General features: G+C 48.3%; 1 protein-coding gene across 3 annotated transcripts in view; it reads right to left on the reverse strand.

Moving 5' to 3' along the window:
* TRIO (trio Rho guanine nucleotide exchange factor) overlaps positions 1–21567 on the reverse strand; it is a 4034553-nt gene that overhangs the window by 1249143 nt on the left and 2763843 nt on the right. For all 3 annotated transcript variants that reach the window (XM_078687660.1, XM_078687659.1, XM_078687661.1), the window contains exon 47: positions 3955–4132. In XM_078687660.1, coding sequence (XP_078543786.1) covers positions 3955–4132 — 178 coding nt within the window. The remainder of the gene's footprint in view (positions 1–3954; positions 4133–21567) is intronic.

Consider the following 21567-nt stretch of genomic DNA (forward strand, 5'->3'; position numbering starts at 1 on the left):
TATGCAGCTCACAAAGAGGCTTGGAAAGTAATGCAAATTGAAACTGCTGAAAAAATACGAGAAATTGATCGTATTAATTTGGAAAAATCAGTGTCTGTAGTGGACAATGGGTTAACGACTCTGTCCTCCAGAATTTATTCACTGGACAGCATTGTATCATCTGCTATTGATATAATAGAGCAGGACTTGCTAATGTTACAGCATGGCCAGTCCCAATTACGTTCTATTGTACAGCTAGGCTGGACGTTACAAAATTTGCATTCAGGTCACGTGCCATGGCGTCTAATCAACATAACGTCATTATTTTCTATCTTTAACCTTACAGATAAACAAATCTCTTTGGCACAAAAAGGAGCAGACTATACGATACTGAGCATTGAAAAACTTGAGAGATTACCATTGACAATTCCGATAACAACTTTTCAGTTTCAATATTGCCAAAAGTATATACCAGCAGGCCTGTATGAAAGGTTGGGTAAAGGATACATCAAGTTGACCTGGAATTTACCTTATACACATAAATGTTATAGTGAAGGGAAAAAAGAAGTATTTCTCAGTGGTAACAATTGTAAAAATTCACTAAGCGGTACACTTCTGTGTCAAGGTATTAACTTGCATGGAGCCTGCGAAGGTTCATCAAACAACCTTTCATATCACCTGCACAGCACCCCTGCAACACAGATAGAGCCTTTTTTCAGACAGCTTTCCAACAGCAGCTATGTTATAATAAGTGACCACAGCTGTTGTGGCATGGTGCCAGGAATAGCCTATCTCGTGAGCGTTACTTCCAGGGTCATTTGCTGTATGCAAGTATTGTATCCAAACAGCAAACCAGACATGGAGGCAGCAATATGGCCTTCTCTGAATATCTCTTCTATTCGAATTGATACTTTAAGCAGAATGAAGTCTATTCTTTTACAGACAACTGTGCCTTTAACCTCGTCCAAAGAGACATATGATCTGCAACTTGCAAGGACAGTGGCAGAGATACATACACTATTATCGACAAATTGCCCCGTGCATTTCGTAGAAATGTTAGGTCAAATCTTAAACATGTCTGATACCAGTGGCATCACACATGTATTTAAGACAATTTTTTCGGGACTATTAGCACCCTTTGAAGCAGTCCTGAACATCTTCCCGAATTTCGTGCACTCTGTGTTCGGTGGCCTGCCTCTTCTGTTGGGACTCGTAGCAGGAATTTTTTTATTTTTGTTCCTTTTGCTCCGATATGGCAAGTCAAGCCACAGACAAAACCCAGGCAACAATGGAAGAAACGATCCTTGTGATGAGATGCCGAGAAAGAATAACTAAAGTACTCGGTTTAGCTCGACTAAGAGATCTGAATACCACATGGTTTCTTTCATTCAGACCAATGTGGCAAGATTGCATCTTACCTGTTCTACAATGCCTGCTATGCAGAGAAGAATGCGTGTTGAACGTCTGTCTTACACTACCATCAGCAGTACCTATGGATATCGATACTTTGCTTGGTTCGGTAACGGCTCATGCAACGTGTTGTCCCCAGCGGCTACCTATTCTGATGACGGCATTCATTGAGACTTCACCATTACGATTAGGTGGCGGTGAAGTACGAGATGAAAGCAGCACACAGGTACAACCTTCTGTGAGCATTGCTGATCCAGACATCGATGATGGCAATGATTCTCACATATGCGCTATTTCAGCTTTTTCGAACTTAGTCGAACTTTCACCTACTGTTGTAGACCAATTTTTCGCCAGCCTGTCTGATTTGATGTTCTCTCCTAAACAACGAGAATAACTTTTGAAAACATGAGCACACAACGTTCCCTGAACTCTGAATTCGGCCTTCAATTTTTGATAAACTACACTACTGAAAACAATTGGAACTATTTTTTTCCCCTGAAAGCGAAATTATTTTTCCATTTCCAAAATATTTACCGTTTTCCTGGCACATGGAACTCTGCTTAAAGTAGAACTATTCTTAGAGAACAAGATTTCTATTTTGAAACTCAGGAGATAATATTTTGATTCAGCCTCTAGCACATGTACAGTCTTGTATAAATATGTGATGAAATGGTCTCGACCTTCTTTTCTGTATTAAGAGCCATTTCATAAATGTAATTTTCGCAATTCATTCAGCCAATATTTATGTATGCATTATCTGAATGATACCACTGCTTGAGAAACGTACAGTACAAATACTCCTTTTTCGTGTATACACCATATACCATTTCAAATGCAAGTTATGTATTTTGGGGTGGGTTTGAAAACACATGCATCGTTATATGTTTAGTATTGCTTAGTATTTAGTAATCATGGACATTATACGTGGAGTGGGTGTTGTGAACGTATCTAGGACCCTATTTAAATATTCCCGATTCATGCCCTTATGTGGTTATAACAAATCATGTCCTTATAAAGGCATAAGAATCATATCCATATTTAGACATAGCCAATGCAGTCCAAATACGGCAAGGCTACTCCCATAGACTCCTAGAAAGTACAACGCGTTCTTTAAACAAACCAAGCCTCCAGCAGCCCGGGAATTCCTCCTGCTTTTGTTTTGATTTGTCCAAGAACTCCTGTAGTCCTGAAAGAACTGTAAGTTCTTAGTGACGTCTTATGTCCAACCTTACGTCAAACTCGGCACCTTCCAGGTTTAAATATACCAGCACTTGCCTTAAGCAAACACACGGTGGTTTGGAGCAGATTGGCTATCTACTTACCTGAAGCCCAGCTGTAACGAGAGCCGAAGGAAGCCGACCCTCCCATTGACGCACTGAGAGAGACGCTGTCTTTTCTCCTGCCGAGAAATCCAGCTCCAGTGTTTCCAGTCACCCATGCGGGTTGCTGGGAGATCAAGTCCTGAGAAAGAGATACAAGACCTCCTTCATTCTATAACCAAGGTACGGAGCTGATTAGATCCTCAGAGAATTTTTGATTCAGATTCTTGGCAAAAACTAACTTAACTTAAACTGCAGCTCACTTACTCCTTCCCACGTACTAGGCTTAGGTTAGGTACACCGGGGTAGGCGTATCTTAGAAGCACCAGATGAATACGTTTAGTCAATGATTTTATGTATGTATATAATCAGTTTTAAGTATCTTATGGCTTAGAAACCATATAAATGCTTTTACAGTATTATTTCATAATACTCCTTTTACTGTACATACTTTACTTCATGACAAGTATTGCAATTGTGGCAATTCACTTCTCTTGCACGAGAAAGAGGACTGCTCAATAAATAACAACTTTTATTGAAAACGCCCGTCTCTCTATTTCTCTGCACTCCTGGTGAAACTAAGCATGCACGATTGACTGAGTGAAATAGTTATCTATTGTTTTCCACGACTCTGGAGATATATTCCTTATTCTGGGGGGAGCAAAGTTGTCATGTTTATGCGGTTGTCAGAAACTAATCCCTTCTTGTCTATTCAGGAAAGTTATCTCCTTCCTGTTCACTCTAGAAAGTTTCTAGTGACCTCTGAGCTAGCTGGCATACCTAATTAAGTCTAACATATTCAGTAGAGACCTAGATGACCTGAGTCCTACGTCTAAACTATCGTTTATGTTATTCCAATGCGCAGAGCCTATTGGGAATATAGGAACTACACTACACTGTCTAGTTGGAGTCAAGGCTAATCACACTGCCAAATGCTTACAATGAGAATAGCCTCAGGTGTGGCATACTAACTTCTGATTGCCCACCACTCAAGCCACATTTCAGGGTTATCATAGTCTTAAAGGTGACAAAATGGATCAGAAACATCATTTTAAGGAAGCCTTTCACAGCAAGAATGAGTGCGTATTCTGTTGATTCCTAAACAAAAGGATGAAGTCTTTGATTAGAAAGATATACCATCAGCAATATAGAAATAAACAGACCATAAAGAAGCTATGGTTCAATGTGTAGGGCATATTGGTTGGGAATAATATCAAGGGGCAACAAACAAAGAAACGTGATTTACCATTTAGAAAATTGTGTTGATTTTCCAAAATTTGGTTGATTTCATGGATCCACAACTGGCGTACTGCAGGACTTGTAGAATGTAAAATATACATTTCCACACCATCAGCAGATCTGGATAATAGTGCAAATTTACATGGATCATTGTCTACACTCTCTTCAAGGCTAAGGTGATTCACCTAAAAACAAACATGGACCAAAATAAATAATCAGTTACTTACACTGTAATGCCTCTCCCCTTATTTAATGAACTAATTTTGTGGTGTCAAACCCAGAAAAATTGCTTATGTGAACAGTACAATTATAAAATATTGTAGACAAGATTGTTAAACAATGCTCCTCCACAATAGCAGGTGTAAAAATGACAGCCAAATGATGATCATCTTTGTTTCCATAAATAATATTATAAAGACTTGCTGCTTCAGACTGCTTTCATAAAGCTTCTAATTATTTTTAACAACAAGCATACTACAGTTCAATGTCATGATACTTATTATCATCGGAAAATGATAATATTGGAAAAATTATTTTAGTAAAACACATGTAAAAGCACAAATGCACAAAAGCAAAGAATATGAATGCTAATATTCCAAACTACATGACTATAAGGCTTCTTTACACATGCATATATTAAGGATCTTAAAAACTGGCTTAAACAAAATATTAGTCAGACATAAAAAAAACAACAAGAAAAAGTACAATTATGACCCAAATACCAATCAATACCTAGAAACTGCAGCAGACGATCTTGAAGTAAAACCTTCAAATAATAAACACCCAAAAAAAATCTTAGGAAGAAAGTAGGATCTGCTTTTATGGTTACCTCCACTTTTTGCCTGGAGTTATGCTGTTTCTGACTTGCCATTAAGAAGACTACATGACTTGTTAGGAGGTAAACAAGGCTTGAGACTCCAGACTGCCCAGGAATGATCCTGACAAGGTGGTTGGTGGCTGCACGTGGAGGGACTGGTTACTGCATGCTGTGTTAGGTGTCAGGCTTCATGCATCGTGTTTAAACTGCATCTCCCAGAATGCTTAAAGAGAGATGATGGTTGTGTGCTATCCCATACTGCTTTAGGATTGGTCAGGTGACGGGGAGATTCTTAAGCCTTCAGCTGCTGTGACTCAGTGCTTGGCTTTCCTTCGTTTGAACATGGTCATGCCCCTTGCTTGGATTCACTATTTGGATTACCGGTTCTAAACTCCTGTTACCGAATAGTCACTGGCGTCTCAGCGGCTGCTGGTGCTTCAAAAACTTTATTCCTTTTTGGTATTTCCCCGAGCGCGAGGACGCGATTCTAATTACAGCTGTGCTTTATTATTTTGCTTGCAGTGTACGCCTTAATCAACACCAATCTACAGTGCGCGGACGCGCTGCATTCCTTATTGGAGCGTTTTTCTTTTCTTTTAATTGGACGGGCAGCCATTTCACTTTTGATCAACGCGAGGACGCGTTGCTTTCCCCTCACGCTGCAGACTCCCTTGCTGGACACACTAATTTCCCCCACCTTCTTACATTCCCAGACGCGCATGAGGCGCTGAGTCAGCCTCTATTTGTTTATGTCCTTTTTGTTGGCGATAAAGTTCTGTTGGAGCGTTCAAAATCAGCTGACTTGTACCGCATATTCCTTTTACACTAGTCCCAGGATCGGCTGGTGGTTATTTCACCATTTCAAGAACTGCACCTTGGTGAATGGGGAGACGTATGCCTTAGGATTGTTTTCATTTATTTATACTTACTTATAGCGCCGAGAGATCCTTTCGGGAATGATTCGTTTGCGCTCAAGAAATCCAGAAAATAAATAAATATAAATAAATAAATTATCAAGCTGGATGACAGAAAGACTACCCCCCTGCCTTTCTACTTTTAAGTTAAACAAGAGACCTGCCTGTTGGACATCTATGAATCGTCTTCTGAGACAACAACCAGTCTAAAACCAAGTAAGTGTGGGATGGTACACAACCTAAGTTCCCTGTCTAATTCTTGACGGTGCTGTATAATCCCTAGACATAAGTTTCTTTGGTTAATGGTGTCTTTCTATTTCTTTGTCTTTTTTATGTAGGACTACCGAGTATAATTGGACCAGAACTTCTCCCTACTGGCTGCGTTTGGATATTTTCTGATTGTCCTCCTTGGTCTCTTCATTTTCTGGAGATATTTGCATTCCTCTAGTGTGTTTACGTGGCACTGGGGAGGCTGTATCTCTGGGGAATGGAGGGGCTCCCTCTTCGCTCCTGGGGAACGGGTATTTCTGCCTGGGAAATCAGTCTCCGTCCGGCAGACAGCCAAGCCCACAATACTTATTACCCCCGAGCGAGGACGGAAGGAAGGATTTCTTTCGCTACCATCATGGATGAGGCTATGTCCCCAGAAACCGCTATGAGGGAATTAGCGGCAGCTGTAGTTAATCTTCAAACTGAGCTTAAGTTAGTGAGAGGCGAAAACCAACGCCTTGTCTCTGAGATAAACGTATTAAAAACACATAAACAATTAGAGGTTAGAGTTAGACACTAATCCTAAACATAAACGTAGCTACATACAACTCGCACATTTTCAGGTCCCTTCCCCCGCCTCTGTTTCTGCTCCCACAGTCTCTCCCCTTCACCAGTTAATGTCACTGTTGTCACTCCTCCTCAGACACCTCTTGCAATGCCCAAACGATTTAACGGAGATAGTAACAAATACAGGGTGTTTATGAATCAGTGCAACCTTCAATTCCTATGCAGAGCAGCCTCATTCCTGGATGATGCAGCAAAGGTTGCTTTTATAATTTCATATCTGAGTGGTAATGCTGAACTCTGGGCGGTACCTCTTGTCGAAAACGATGAACCCGTTTTATACAATTTGGCTTTGTTCAAGGGCAGAATGAGGAGTCTTTTTGCTAGATACTCCTACATGCAGGCCAGTGACAATGAATTATTAAACCTCAAACAAGGGTCAAAGGATCTATTGGCTTATATCACCACCTTTAACCGATTGGTTACAGAGACACATTGGCCTGAAGATAAGAGGACCTCCTTGTTATATAGGGGACTTAAAGATGAGCTCAAAGACATCCTCTCTCAGATAGTTGACCCCTCTGAAGACTGCTCTGCATTCATGGATTCAGTTGTTAAGTTATGTTGGACTTGGCCCTCTTGGCAGGGTCATCCCTGAACTTTTTGCCTTCTTCCGATATTCTCTCTGACCTGTTTTAGTTGGTTTAATGAGTCTGGGCAATTTACCACTGCTGACCAGTGCTAAAGTGAATATGCTCTCCCTACTGTAAATTGCTGTATGTGATTGGTTTCCATGATTGGCTTATTTGGTTTACTGTCAGTCCCCAATAAAGTGCACCAGGAGTGCCAGGGCTTGTAAATACAAATGCTGCTGGTGGGCTTGCAGCACTGGTTGTGCCACCCACAGAAGCGGCCTAGTAAAATGTGCCTAAGGTCTGCCATTGCAGAACCTGGGTGCAGTCTGGTACTGTCATGCTAACTGCGCAAGTACACGTACTTGCCAGTCCCTAAACCTTCCCTTAACTTCATATTAGTCCCCCTATGGTAGGCCCAAAGGCAGGGTGCATTGTAGCATAAGGTAGGACATGCCCTGATGTGTGTGGCATGTCCAAATAGTGCATTACAGCCATTTTCGTTTTTCACTATTGTAAGGCTACCTACTCTCCATAGGCCAGAATGGGCTGCTGGAATTATTACACTCTATAATCCCAGCAGACTCAGAGAGCATGGTAGAAAGTCAAGTTTAGTATGCCTGAACTCAGAATAATTTTTTAGTAAAGTTTATTTTAATATCCTGTGTTTGCAAATACTGTGAGAAGTTGGCCTGATATGTGATGTCTGTGAGAAGTTGGCCACCCTGTATCAGTCCAAACAACCCTTATGGTGATGGTTGTAAAGTCAACCTTATAGACCCGCTATCCTAGTGGTAGCATGGACAAAGCAGTCTTAGGCTAAACTCAAGAGGGCATGTGAAGCCAGCTGTTTTACCATATGTAACCGCTTTAATACCAAATGAAAGGACACCACCCAGGTTATATATATAAAATATATATGTATTTATTACTAAATTAATCCTCTGAACTCTTTATGAGGTCAGAGGCACAAGCACATAACAAGATACTTAATTATCATACAATAGGTTGCACAAAATACAGTAATGCCCTGGGGGCACTTCGAACCATATACTAAAATAGTGGTATAAGAACCACGTCACGAACAAAGGATAGGCCTAGGGCCTGGAGAATCGCTGGGGCTACGCTGTACTACCAAAGGATAGGGAGCAGTAGGCCCACGGGATGCGTGTGCAAGTTTCCATAGAGTTAGAATGGGAATGAAAGAATTGGAAACTAGTTCTTTTAGGTCACTTCCGGATGGACAAGGAGAAAGCTACTTGAAAGTTAGACACTAGGATAGTAAATACCCACAGGAGCACCGAGGTACCCACAGGAAGCGGGTGCATAGGTGTCAAAGTGTGTCGGGTTTCGTCGCTGAATCCTATGGAGCCTTGAAGAAAGATGCTGCAGGTGACCAGGAGAGAAGTGTCCGGTTGGATCCAAGGGCGGATCGAGGATGCAGAGTACCTGAAAGCAGAGGGGACAGAGTCTGGGTCACTAGCCAGTGACCAGGAAGGAACCAGGCGATGTCGTGAAGCAATCAGGTGATGTAGTGAAGCTTGACTCTGCAGCCAAGTGGACCAGGAGGCGTCGACGACGACCAGGAGCTGGATACGGACTGTCCCACAAAAGATCTCGCTGTTTGCGGCGCCGGCTTCCGGATTGGAGTCAACAGGCCTTGGCAAATGCAACCCACGCAGGAATCGAATATTCGCTTCGGGATAGACCAGTAAGGTCTATGGGGCTTCTCCTTTGCAGGGAAGCAGGGGCCCACCTGGAGCAACCAGGCAGGCAGTTCAGATTTGAAGGTTCGTCGTCACAGAGGCCACTAGCCAACGGGCAAGTAACCGGACAGACGCGTCGAGCAGGAAAATGCAGAAGGGCCCCACACAGAACTCGTGGAGTGTGGAGGGCTGATCTTCGGTGCAGATGATACTCGGGGCTTCTCAATCCGCAATGCACAACTTCGAGGGTGCCTCAGAAGCTGCACAAGTAGCAAGGAGCAGGTTTTTCAAGATGGCCGGTCCCACGTCTCTCGTCACCTCCACGGGTCTCAGCTTTCCAGGGACTGTGGATCGGGGTCAAAGAAGTCTGGAAGTCTGGCTCTTGTCAGACTCTGTGCTCGGGCTCCGGCGGGAGCGTCAACAAAGTAAAATGCAGATTGCTGGATGGTGCCTGTAGGTACAGGCTGGTCACTCCTTGACCACAAGGGAGATTCTTCAGTCTTCTAGTTGCAGTAGAATGTCGAAGGTCTAGAGTTTCGTTACAAGTTTCAGTTCAGGATGAACAAGTTACTTACCTTCGGTAACGATATATCTGTAAGAAACTGTAGTTAGTCTTAGATTCCTTACCTTAGAATATCCCCAGGCGTTAGACTCGATCCGGAAATTTTTGCGTAGCATTACCCTTGCGCGTCGGTAGGCGTCGTCTGCGGCTCCGCGTCCGTCGTTGGCATGGTTGGCGCCGGGATGACGTCTTCGGAGTACTTAGACGCGCCCTCGTGTGCTGACATCAGCATTGCAAACGTGTGCAGCGAGGCCCACGTAGCTGCCTGACAAATGTCCTGCAAGGGGACTCCCCGGCCCAGGGCAGTAGTAGCCGCCGTGGCCTGAGTGGCATGGGCCCTCAGCCCAACAGGAGGCTCCTTCCTCGCCAAGGAGTAACATGCCTTGATACACAAGACGACGCACCGAGAGATGGTCCTCTTGTGCACCGCCCGTCCCTTCTTAGCGCCCACGTAACCAACAAAGAGTTGGTCATCCACCCTGAACTGGCGTGTGCGATCTAGATAGAACGAAATCGCGCGTTTTGGGTCCAGACGGTGGAGCCGCTCTTCCTCTTTAGAGGGATGCGGTGGCGGAAAGAAGGTGGGCAAGGTGATAGACTGCCCGATATGGAAGGCCGTGACAACCTTGGGCAGGAAAGATGGCCTAGTCCGCAACACAACCTTGTCCGGATGGACAGAAAGGAAAGGGGGTTTAAATGAAAGACCCTGGAGCTCACTCACTCTCCTGGCAGAGGTGATGGCAACCAAGAAAGCAGTCTTCAGAGGACAGTTGTGAAGTGGCTCAAAGGGAGCGCACATCAGAAAGGTAAGAACAAGGTTCAAGTCCCACTGAGGCATCACAAACGGAACAGGAGGGAACATGTGTGTGATGCCCTTCAGAAAACGAGTTACAATAGGGGACTTGAACAAAGAAGGTTGATCAGGCAGCCTGAGGAAGGCTGAAAGGGCAGAAAGGTAGCCCTTGATAGTGCCCAGAGCAGAGCCCTGCTGGGCAAGAAAAGGAGGAAGAGAAGAACCTCAGAAAGAGGGGCAGAAAGTGGATCCACAGCCTTTGCTGTGCACCATGCCACAAATTTATTCCACCTGCAGGCATATACCGATTTTGTGGAGGGACGCTTGGCTACCAGAATGACATTACAGACTTCAGGAGGCAAGTCAAGTGGCCTCAACTGTCGCCGCTCAATCTCCAAGCATGGAGGTGGAGACTGGACAGGTTCGGGTGGAGGACCGTCCCCTGCTGCTGCGACAGAAGGTCCTCCTGAAGAGGCAGACGAACCGGGGGATCGACTGACATACTGAGTAGCTCGGCATACCAGTACTTTCGTGCCCAGTCCGTAGCCACAAGGATGATTTGGGCCCGGTCGCGCCTGATCTTCTTCAGCACTCTGGGCAGAAGTGGTATAGGCGGAAAGGCTTACAACAGACTGCAACTCCACTCGCAATGAAAAGCGTCTCCGAGTGAGTGCCGCCTTAGAAATTCCAACGCGCAGAACTGCTGACATTGCGCGTTCTCTTCTGTGGCGAATAGATCTAACCAAGGCTCTCCCCACTGCTGTAAGAGGCCTTGCGCCATGTCTGAGTTCAGACGCCATTTGTGATCAATCATGCACCTACGGCTGAGTTCGTCCGCGCTGGCGTTCAGGGAACCTGCCAGGTGTTGAACCACCAGGGCACGCCCTGATGTTCCAGCCACTGCCAGAGGTGCAGAGCCTCCTGGCAAAGGGTCCACAACCCCACCCTGCCCTGTTTGTTGCAGTACCACATGGCGGTGGTGTTGTCTGTGAACACCTGCACTACACTCCCCCGGACAGAGGGGAGGAATGCCTTCAGTGCTAGATGAATCGCCCGCAGCTCCAAAAGGTTGATATGGAGCCGGAACTCCTCCGGAGACCAGAGGCCTCTGATCTCCGCCTCTCCCATGTGGCCTCCCCAGCCCATGATGGACGCGTCCGTCACAACTACGTGCTCCGGTTGGGGTAGGGAGAGGGATCTGCCGCTGACCCAATCGCGGTCCGTGAGCCACCACTGCAGCTGTCTCGCAGTGCCCTCCGAGATCAGGACATGGTCGGATAGGTTGCCCTGATGCTGGGCCCACTGAAACTTCAGGTCCCACTGCAGAGCCCGCATCTGCCACCGGGGGTGATGCACCAGAAGGATGCGGGAGGCCATCAGCCCCAGAAGTCGCAGCGTCAACCTGACCGAAACCAGGGATAAAGGCTGAAAGAGGGGAATCAGAGCCTGAATATCCCGGACCCGCTGTTCGGGAGGATAAACCCGAAACTGCGCCGAGTCGAGAACCGCTCCGATGAAAAGGAGCTTCTGAGAGGGGCACAGGTGTGATTTCGTCACATTGATGGAGAACCCCAGCAGGTGCAGGAGGTCTGCTGTCGTCTGGAGGTGGCTGACGACTGTCTGGGGCGAGCCCGCCTTCAACAACCAGTCGTCGAGGTAGGAGAAGACTGAAACCCCTACACTGCACAGATGAGCTGCGACCACCGTCATCACCTTTGTGAACACCCGTGGGGCGCTGGTAAGGCCGAAGGGGAGACCGGGAAACTGAAAGTGCTCGCGGCCAACCGTGAACCGCAGGTAGCGCCTGTGGGCCGGCAGGACGGGGATGTGAAAATAAGCGTCCTGCAAGTCCAACGCTAACATCCAGTCTCCTGGGTTCGGGCAGTCAATACCTGAGCCAGTGTCAGCATTTTGAACTTCTCCTTCCGGAGGAAGCCGTTGACGTTCCGTAGATCCAAGATAGGGCGTAGGCCCCCTTTGCCCTTCTTGGGTACCAGAAAGTAGTGGGAGTAGCAACCACACCCTACTTCTGGCCAGGAACGCGCTCGATGGCCCCCTTGGCCAAGAGGGCCGCAACTTCCTCCTGCAGAAGCCGCAAATGATCCCCCGATACACGGTGGTTCTGCGGTGGCATGGCTGGAGGGGTTGCCTCGAAGGGGAGGGAGCAGCCCCTTCGGACGAATTGCAGCACCCACCTGTCCGATGTGACAGTGCGCCAGTGGAGGAGGTGATGGCAAACCCTGCACCCCACTGGCTTCACATGGGCCTGAAAGCACGGTCTAGGAGGGTTTTGAGGTGGATGCTGTAGGGGAAGGTGTGGACTGTCCTCGCCGCTGTCCCCGACCGCCTCCACGGCGGTTTCCACATCCGCCACCGCGTTGGATGTTAGTCTGCGGTGCGTGGCTGGCAGCACGTGTGGGGGTGCCCCTTCCTTGGCCACAAAAGGAGCGAAAGGCACCCGTTTGCAGGCGCAGGCCGAGAGGCCCGAGGACCTGGTCATAGCCCTGGAGTCCTTAAAGCGCTCAAGCGCATTGTCTGCCTTGTCGCCAAAAAGGCGACGGCCATCAAACGGCATGTCCATGAGTGTGCTCTGGACATCAGCCGAGAAGTTGGCGGACCTCAACCAGGCGTGGTGACGAATCGCCACTGTCGTTGCCATCGCTCTGCCCAGTGAGTCGGTGGTATCCAGTCCACACCGGATAGAATAACGTGTCGCATCTCGGCCTTCCACAAGGGCTTGGCCGAGTTTAGCCCGTACCTCCATTGGGCATTCTGGCAGCACGTCCGCCACCGTATCCCACAGAGAGTGGGTGTAACGGCCCAAGAGGCATGCGGTGTTGGAAGACCGCAGTCCCAGACTCAGGGAGGAGAACGCCTTCTTGCCGTATTGCTCATACCTCTTGGATTCCCTGTCAGACGGAGCCGACGGGAATGCGGTCTGGGAATTCGAAGCCTGGATAACCAGGCTCTCAGGGGTGGGGGTGGGGTGGACAGGAAACAAGGGTCGCCCGGGGCTGGGCGGTGGCGTCTGGCGAAGTTCCTATCTACAGGCGAACCCGTAGCGGGCCTGGACCAAGTGCCCAAAAGAACGTATATATATGGATATATGGAATATAGATATATAGATATAGATATATGGAATTTGCTCGAGAACTCTGATATATCTTGCCTTTACCTCACCGAGACATGGCTGAGTGACTCCTCTGCACCAGACTTAGCGAACGCCATTCCACCGAACTACTCTATTATTAGGAGAGACAGAACATCTGGGCGTGGGGGTGGTGTAGCTATTATTGTTAACAACCAATTGCGCTGCACTACCTTCCCGGTAGATAATATTCAGAATACGGAGGCACTTGGCTTTACTCTTCATTTGTCTCCTCAGTATGCTTGTACTGGTATTCTGGTATATCGTGCTCCTGGTCCTTTAGGCTCTTTTGTGGACGAGTTACAGGTTGCGTTATCGGTGCCATGTCTCAAATCTAAACATTGTCTATTGTTAGGCGATTTGAACATACACATGGACGAGGTCGCGAATCCCGACACAATAAAATTGATGGAGGTTACTGCAACTTTAGGATTTACTCCATTTGTACACGATTCCACACATAATAAGGGCCATATTTTGGACCAAGTTTTTTCCACGGTTATGATTAATGCACTTGCCCCTCAACCCGTATTATGGTCGGATCATTTCTTAATTACTTTTAGTCTTTCTAGTATTTCTCCTGCCAGATTGAATTCTGTGACTCCGGCTAAACGTCTGTTTAGGCCTTTCCACCTGTTATCTAGTGAAACATTACTTCAGGCTTTGGCACGGTCACCTTGCACTTTGTCCGGTAATGTGGAAACTGACCTACCCATTTATACGGAATGGCTCACAACCACACTGGCGGATCTCGTGCCCGAGAAAGCCGTTGAATCTAGAAACAAACGTGCTTCTGCTCCTTGGTTTTCATCTAAGCTTAAAGAAGCTCGCCAACATTGTAAGAGAGCAGAAAGAATTTGGAGAAAAGACTATCACCCTTATGAGAGAGTAAAACTTAAAGATTTGACAAGATCCTATCATAAAATGATTTGGAGTGAAAAAAAAGCTTATCTCGAACGTCGGATAGATGATTCGGACAATTCGTGTAAGGAGATTTTTAAAATTGTTAGAGACTTTACTTCGCCATCTTTGGCCATTCCTGTTCAGGGCCATTCTAAGTCTTGGCTAGATGAACTTGCACATTATTTTGTTGACAAAATAACTAGCATCCAAGCCGACCTTGCCATTTACTCTAAACAGCCTCGGGTTGTTGACCCTGATGCTCTTCTTTCTGTTAACCCCATTCTTGGGGAATTTCCGCAGTTAAGCCCTGCCGCTTCATTAGACTACCTGACAGGCTTGAAATCGGGCTCCCCTCTAGATCCTTGCCCGGTCTCCTGTCTTAATAAAATAGCCTGTGCGCTAAATGGACCCATAAATTCCATTCTGAATTCTTCACTATCGTCTGGCATTGTCCCACAGGCCTGGAAGAGTGCTCTTATTCTTCCATTAATTAAAAAACCAAATCTTGATCCCATCATACACGTCAACTATAGGCCTATCTCTCTCTCCTCCCCGCTCTGGCGAAGGTGGCGGAAAAACATGTGCACCGATCTATCTCGGATTTCATCGAGAATAACAACTTGTTGCACAGTACGCAATCTGGGTTTCGTGCGAATTACAGCACAGAGACCGCATTGCTGGAAGTCACCACCGCCATTAGAGAGGTCTTAGACTCGGGAGGCAAGGCCATGTTGGTTATGTTAGACTTGTCGGCGGCGTTTGACACCGTCCCCCATGATACCCTCCTAATTCGACTCTGGGAGTGTGGTCTTAGGGGGACGGTGTGGAACTGGCTTAAGTCATTTCTAGCCAGCCGTCGGCAAACGATCTGGGCGCCACCTCACTCCGCAGCTATGTCAGCCCTGGAAGTGGGGGTCCCTCAGGGGTCTATTCTTAGTCCCCTGCTTTTCAACATCTTTATGGCCCCCCTTGCAGAGGTTGCGGAGTCGTTTGGCGCTCAGATCGTGTCTTACGCTGATGACACCCAGCTCTTGTTCACTCAGAACAAGAACGAGATGTTTGATGGGACTCGTATCAGAGGCTGCTTAGAAGCAGTCTTTGATTGGTTCAAGAGACACGGCCTGAAATGCAACTCCGACAAATCGGAGCTGCTTTTTTTCGGGTGCGTCTCTGAACCAAACTGGAAAAGTTGGTGGCCTCAGGATCTTTTTCCCCCTGCCAATGCTAGCACCAAGGCTAAAAATCTGGGCATCATTGTCGACAACGAGCTGACTTTTGGAACCCAAATAGCCTGTCTTGCTGGGAAATGCTTTGGCATCCTGAGGATGCTCAGGAAATTCCTCCCTTTGATTTCCGTGAACCATCGCAGGGTTATCGTCCAAGCATTGGTAGGGTCACGTATAGACTATGTTAACGTCCTTTATCTGGGTCTCCCCAAATATCTAGTAAGGAGACTTCAGGTTGTGCAAAACTCAGCCGCTCGGGCTATCTATGGTCTCCCTAGAAGAGCTAGTGCCTCTAATTTGCTGAAGGAATTGCACTGGCTCCCTATAGCCAAAAGGGTGTTGTTTAAGAGCTTGACGTTAACTTACAAGGCTCTTCATGACTTAGGCCCCGAGTACATTAAAAAGCGTCTTATAAACCGAGCAGAGCTCTTCGTTCTGCCTCCTTGTTTCTAATGTCCGTTCCTTCCATCAAACGAACTAGACAAGGGGGGCGCTCTTTTCACTACCTGGCCCCACACGCGTGGAATAAATTGCCTCTTGCTCTTAGACAAGCCCCCAGCCTGATGCCCTTTAGGAAGGCATTAAAAACCTGGCTTTTTACTTATGAATTGTGAAGTCTTTTAATCTCAGTTATGTTTCCTTTCCAATAAAGGTCCTCTTCGCCAAAGCGCCGGGACACTCCATTGCGAGTAGCCGTTGCGCTATAGAAGAACCCAATTAACATAACATAACATAACAACGTCAGTCAAGGCCTCATTAAACGGCAGCAGAGGCTCAGCCGAGCTTGACTGCGGTTTAAGGACCTCAGTGAGGAGGTTAGTCCTCACGGCCACGATAGGGAGCTCAAGGTCCAAGGCCTTGGCCGCCCGTGTCAGCACCACACTGTAGGTTGCCCCCTCCTCCGTAGCCACGGTATGAGGTGAGACAAAGCCAGTGTCTGGCGAGGTGTCCAGACCACTGGCATCCCCAAGTCCACCTGTCCAGTCCTCCTGGGACTGACACTCACGTGTCAGAGGGTCCTCAGACCCCTCCCAATTCTCCTCATCACCCATCTCCTGATACTCAGGGTTGTCAACTAATGGGGCCGGTTCATTGAAGTAAAACTCTCCAAACGGCGTAGAGAGCGGCGCCCAGCGGCGTCGCTCTCGCGCCGGAACCGGATCGACGGAGTCATCGGGGACGCGTCGCCCGAAGACGGCGCCGGAGGTGACACCTGAGAGACCGGCGCCGGTGAGGTCGTCAGGTCAACCAGCGATGAGCCGGATCCGGAACCGGATCCAGTGGGGGCCTGCGGCACCGGGGCCGAAGCACCCGACGGCGTCGGGGCCAAAGCCCCCAACGCGCTAGTGTAGGAAGGTGGATACCCGACTATGGTTACCCCAGATTTTTTGCCTTGTGTTTAGCTGGTTTTCGACTTAGTTGGCCTGGGATCCTGCTAATCAGGGCCCCAGGCTATCTGCTCTCTTTTAAAATGGACTCCATGTACCCTAGGTGCATAACTAAATCGGTACTGGACACCTTATCAGACCCTGTACAGTGCACTATAGGTGCCCAGGGCATAGGTGCATCCAAGGCCACCGGGGGCTGCAGCATATCTTTTGCCACCCCTGGCTGCTCACTTAAATCGACACAACTGGCTGATCACACAGCTGGGGCAAGGTGGTGTACTCACCCCTTGCTTAGATATAGTATACCTATGTCTAAACCTATAGCTGGACACATATGTACCTATAGGTCACTCCTATGGCAGGCCTTTACAATCCAGGAGGCAGAGTGCTTGGTTTTATGTGAGATGATGCTCTAGCATAAGCTGAGCCTGTCTGTAGTGTTCGGAACCATTTCCTTACTGCTGTTCCAGTGATACTGCATACCATATACTCTTAAGTGCAGTATAATCCTCGCGGTTAATGCTAACTTTGGTTTGGCTTTATCAAAACATGTTGTGTTTGGTGTCATACACTTTGGAATACTACCCCCTCGCCAGTTCTGGCAACGGGGGTAGCATTCCACCCTTCTAGAGGGAGAAGACATGTTACTTTACTTAAAACGCGGTTAATCCTAACCAGAGCCTCAGCATCACAAAATGGATGCTGCTGCCCCAACACAAGTCTGACCTCCTGCTGCTGACCGAAACTTGGCAGGGGAGGCCTGGACAAAGGGCTTCCTGTCACAGGGAGGTGCTACACCACCCCAGACAGGAGATAGTGGATTGGAGCAGGGAGGGTTGAAAGAAACTAGACACTACCTGGGGCACACAAGGTGTCCCATGAAAAATCCAGTCAAACCGGTTCTGGGCCACTCCAGCCCCAGCTCTGGCACGAAACTGGACAAAGGGAAAGGGGTGTAACCACCCCCTTCCTGGGTCCCACCCATAGGAGGGACCTAGCAGGTAATCCAGCCCCTTGATTTGGAATAAAGGTAGGAGCTGTGCTGATGCACATCAGATTATCCTGACTGAAACTTATGAAACGAAACTCTGGACCCATCGACATCCCACTCGACGTGGAAGACTGAAGAATCTCCCTTGTGGTCAAGGAGTGACCACCCTGTGCAAACAGGCACCATCCAGTACCTCACCGTTTGCTTTGTTGCAGTTCCCGCCGGAACTCGAGCGACAGAGATCGACAAGACCCAGCGTTCCTGCCTTCCAACAGCCCGATCCACAGTCCCAGCGAATCTGAGACCCGTGGAGGCGACCTGATGCGTGGGGCCGGCCATCTTGGAAAAACTACGAAGTGCTGACCGTGCAGCTCCCGAGGCTCCCTCAAAGCTGTGCATTGGGGTTTGAGAAGACCCAGCCCCGAGCAGCTTTTGCACCAAAGCTCACCTCTCCACACTCATCGAGTGCTGCGTGGGGCCCTTTTGCATTTTCCTGCTCGACGCGTTGGTCCGGTCGCTTGCCCGTTGGCTAGTGGCCCCAGTACCGAGGAACCTTTGAATTTGCTCTGCTAGTCTGGTTGCTCCAGACTGGCCCTCGCTCCCCTGAAAAGGAGCACCCGCTCTGACCTTGCTGGTCCGAGTAAGAAGCGATCTTCGAATCCTGCGTGGGTTGCATTTGCCAAGGCCTGTTAACTCCCATTCAGAAGCCGACACCGCCGACAGCGAGAGCCTTTGTGGGACAGCTTGTGATTCACTCCAGGACATCCTCGGTGCCCCAGAGTCCACGTGGCAGCGGAGACAAGCTTCACGACAACCACCTAATTGCGCCCGACATTGCCTGGTTCCTTCCTGGTTCCTTCCTGGTCACTGGCTAGTGACCCAGACTCTGTCCCCTCTGCTTTCAGGTACTCTACATCTTCGATCCACCCTTGGATCCAACCGGACTCTTCTCTTCTGGCCGCCAGCAGCATCTTCATCTCTAGGCTCCATAGATCTACATGACGAGACCCGACACGCTTTTGCACCTGTGCACCCGCTTCCTGTGGGTGAGGTAACTCTTGAACGCCGGTGCTCCTGTAGTGGTTTACACCTCTAGTGTCTAAGTCTAAAGTTTTGTCCTTCTAGTCCAGTTGGAAGACTCTTAAAACTGTAACTCAATATCTTTTACGCACCATTGACTTTGCATTGGTGCATGCGTGTTCTTTTAGCGCTGCACCCGATTCCCGCGGGCTACTCCCATCCTAACTGCTGTTAGTCCAGTGTAGTCCCAGCGATTCCCAAGGCCCTAGGCCTTACCACTGATTGAATAGTGATACTTATACCACTTTTTTGATATATGGTTTGAGTGGCCACCGGCCTCATCCATAATTGTACAACTTTCATATGTTATACTGTGCTTTTGTTTAAACGCTTGTGCTTCTATACTCATAAAGAGTACAGGGGATTATTCTAAGAATAAATACATATATTTTTATAATATATACCTTGTGTGGTGTCCTTTCATTTGATATTACAGGATTGCATATGGTTAAACAGCTGGCTTCACATGCCCTCTTGAGTTAAGCTTTTAGGCTGCTTAGTCCATGCTACCTCTAGGATAGCTTGTCTTTAAGGTTGACTTACAACCACCACCATAAGGGATTGTTTGGACTGATACAAGGTGCCCCCAGAATTGGAGACATCATACATCAGGCCAACGTCTCACAGCTAGGGCCCCCAGACGGGTCCGCTGGGCCCGAAGGCGCCGCGGAGCCCACCGGGGGAGTGAGGGACCTCATGGCCATGAGGAACCGCTCGATCTCCTCCGGCGTCGCGCGTGGCCCAGGGACTGGAGGGTATGGGGCCGGACGCGACGCCCGCGACTCCGACGGAGCCGCGTGAGCGGTGTCACCCGAATCCCCCGGCCGCGTTGCGCGAGCGTCGGGGAGTGTCGGAAGAGCGATGACGTCTCTTCGACTTCTTGTGCTTATCTGACGACTTCAAACCTGAGGAGTGATGTCGACTCCCGGAGCTATGATGGCTCCGCTCCCGCGACCGGTCCTTCGACCTCCGTCCGGACCGGGACCTCTCGCGGCGCGGGGCCAATTGCCAGAGTTCGAGGCGCTTGCGGGACCGCACCCGACTAGCTTTCGAAGTCAGGGCCCGGCAGTCGGAACAGGTCCTGTCGTCGTGGTCGACGCCGAGACAGTGGAGACACTGACGGTGAGGGTCGGTGACCGACATCAGTCGGTCGCAGTCCTCGCAGGGTTTAAAATCTGGCATCCCTATCGGCACCGTTCGGAGTCGAAGACTCGAAAAACAAATGATCAAAAGGGATCAAAAAGTTTAGTAAAAAAATGACTAAGGTACCACTTTTTCCGGATCTGCGCTGCTGGCGCGGAAAAAATAAGAACTGGCGTCAGCACGGGGAGGCGGCGTCTAAGTACTCCGACGACGTCATCACGGCGCCCACGACGGACGCGGAGCCGCTGACGACGCCTACCGACGCGCAAGGGTACTGCTACTCAAAAATTTCCGGATCCAGTCTGACGCCTGGGGATATTCTAAGGTAAGGAATCTAATACTAACCTGTTTCTTTCAGATAAATCTAAAGTCTCTTGACTCAGCTCCTACCTATATACTAATCTGAGGGGCTGGATTACCTACTAGGTCCCTCCTATGGGTGGGACCAGGGAAGGGGGTGGTTACACCCCTTTCCCTTTGTCCAGTTTCGTGCCAGAGCTGGGGCTGGAGTGCCCCAGCAACTGGTTTGAACCGGGCTATGCATGGGACACCTTGTGTGCCCCAGGCAGTGCCTCATTTCATTCAGCCCTCCCTGCCCCAATACACTATGGCCTGTCTGGGGTGGTGCTAGCACCTCCCAAGACAGGAAACCTTTTGTCCAAGCCTCCCTCGCTGGAAGGACTCCCAGCAGCAGGAGGTCAGACTTGTGTCTGTGGCAGCAGCATCCATTTTGTGATGACGAGGCTCTGATTAACTATAACCCGGATTAACAGGAACAACATGTCTTCTCCCTCTAGAAGGGTGGAATGCTACCCCTGTCGCCAGAACTGGTGAGGGGGTAGTATTCCAAAGCGTATGGCACCTTACACGACATGTTTTGATAAAGCCAAACCAAAGTTAGCATTCAACCCAGAGGATTATAATGCACTTAAGAGTATATGGTATGGCTATATCATAGAACAGCTATAAGGACATGGTTCCGAAAGCTGCAGACAGGCTCAGCTCATGCTAGAGCCTCATCTCACATAAAACCAAGCATTCTGCCTACAGGATTGTTAAGGCCTTCCATAGGAGTGACTTATAGGTCTATATGTGTCTATATATAATGGTAGGTATGGGAATACTATACCTAAGCAAGGGGTGATTACACGACCTTGCCCCAGCTGAGTGATCAGCCAGTTGTGTCAGTTTGGATGGCCAGCCAGGGGTGGCATAAGAAATGCTGCAGCCCTTGGTAGGCCTTGGGTGCACCTATGCCCTGGGTATCTATGGTACAATGTACAGGGACTCATAAGAGTGACCCATTTCCCAATTGGTGATGTACCTAAAGTACATGGTATGACTTTAGAGAGAGAACAGCTGGGCTGTGGGTCTGATTAGCAGGCCCACAGCCACATTAAAGTCGAAAACCAGTAAAGCAAAAAGCAAAAAGTGGGGTGACCATAGGAAAGCAGACCCTACTCTCGTACAAATACTACTTTTAGAAAGTTAGTATTTGCTTGCCTAACCATTTCAGCCCGCCTCTGCTCTGATGTGTATCTGC

Source organism: Lissotriton helveticus, chromosome 4_1, assembly GCF_964261635.1.
Source record: "Lissotriton helveticus chromosome 4_1, aLisHel1.1, whole genome shotgun sequence".
Taxonomy (NCBI): Eukaryota; Metazoa; Chordata; class Amphibia; order Caudata; family Salamandridae; genus Lissotriton; species Lissotriton helveticus.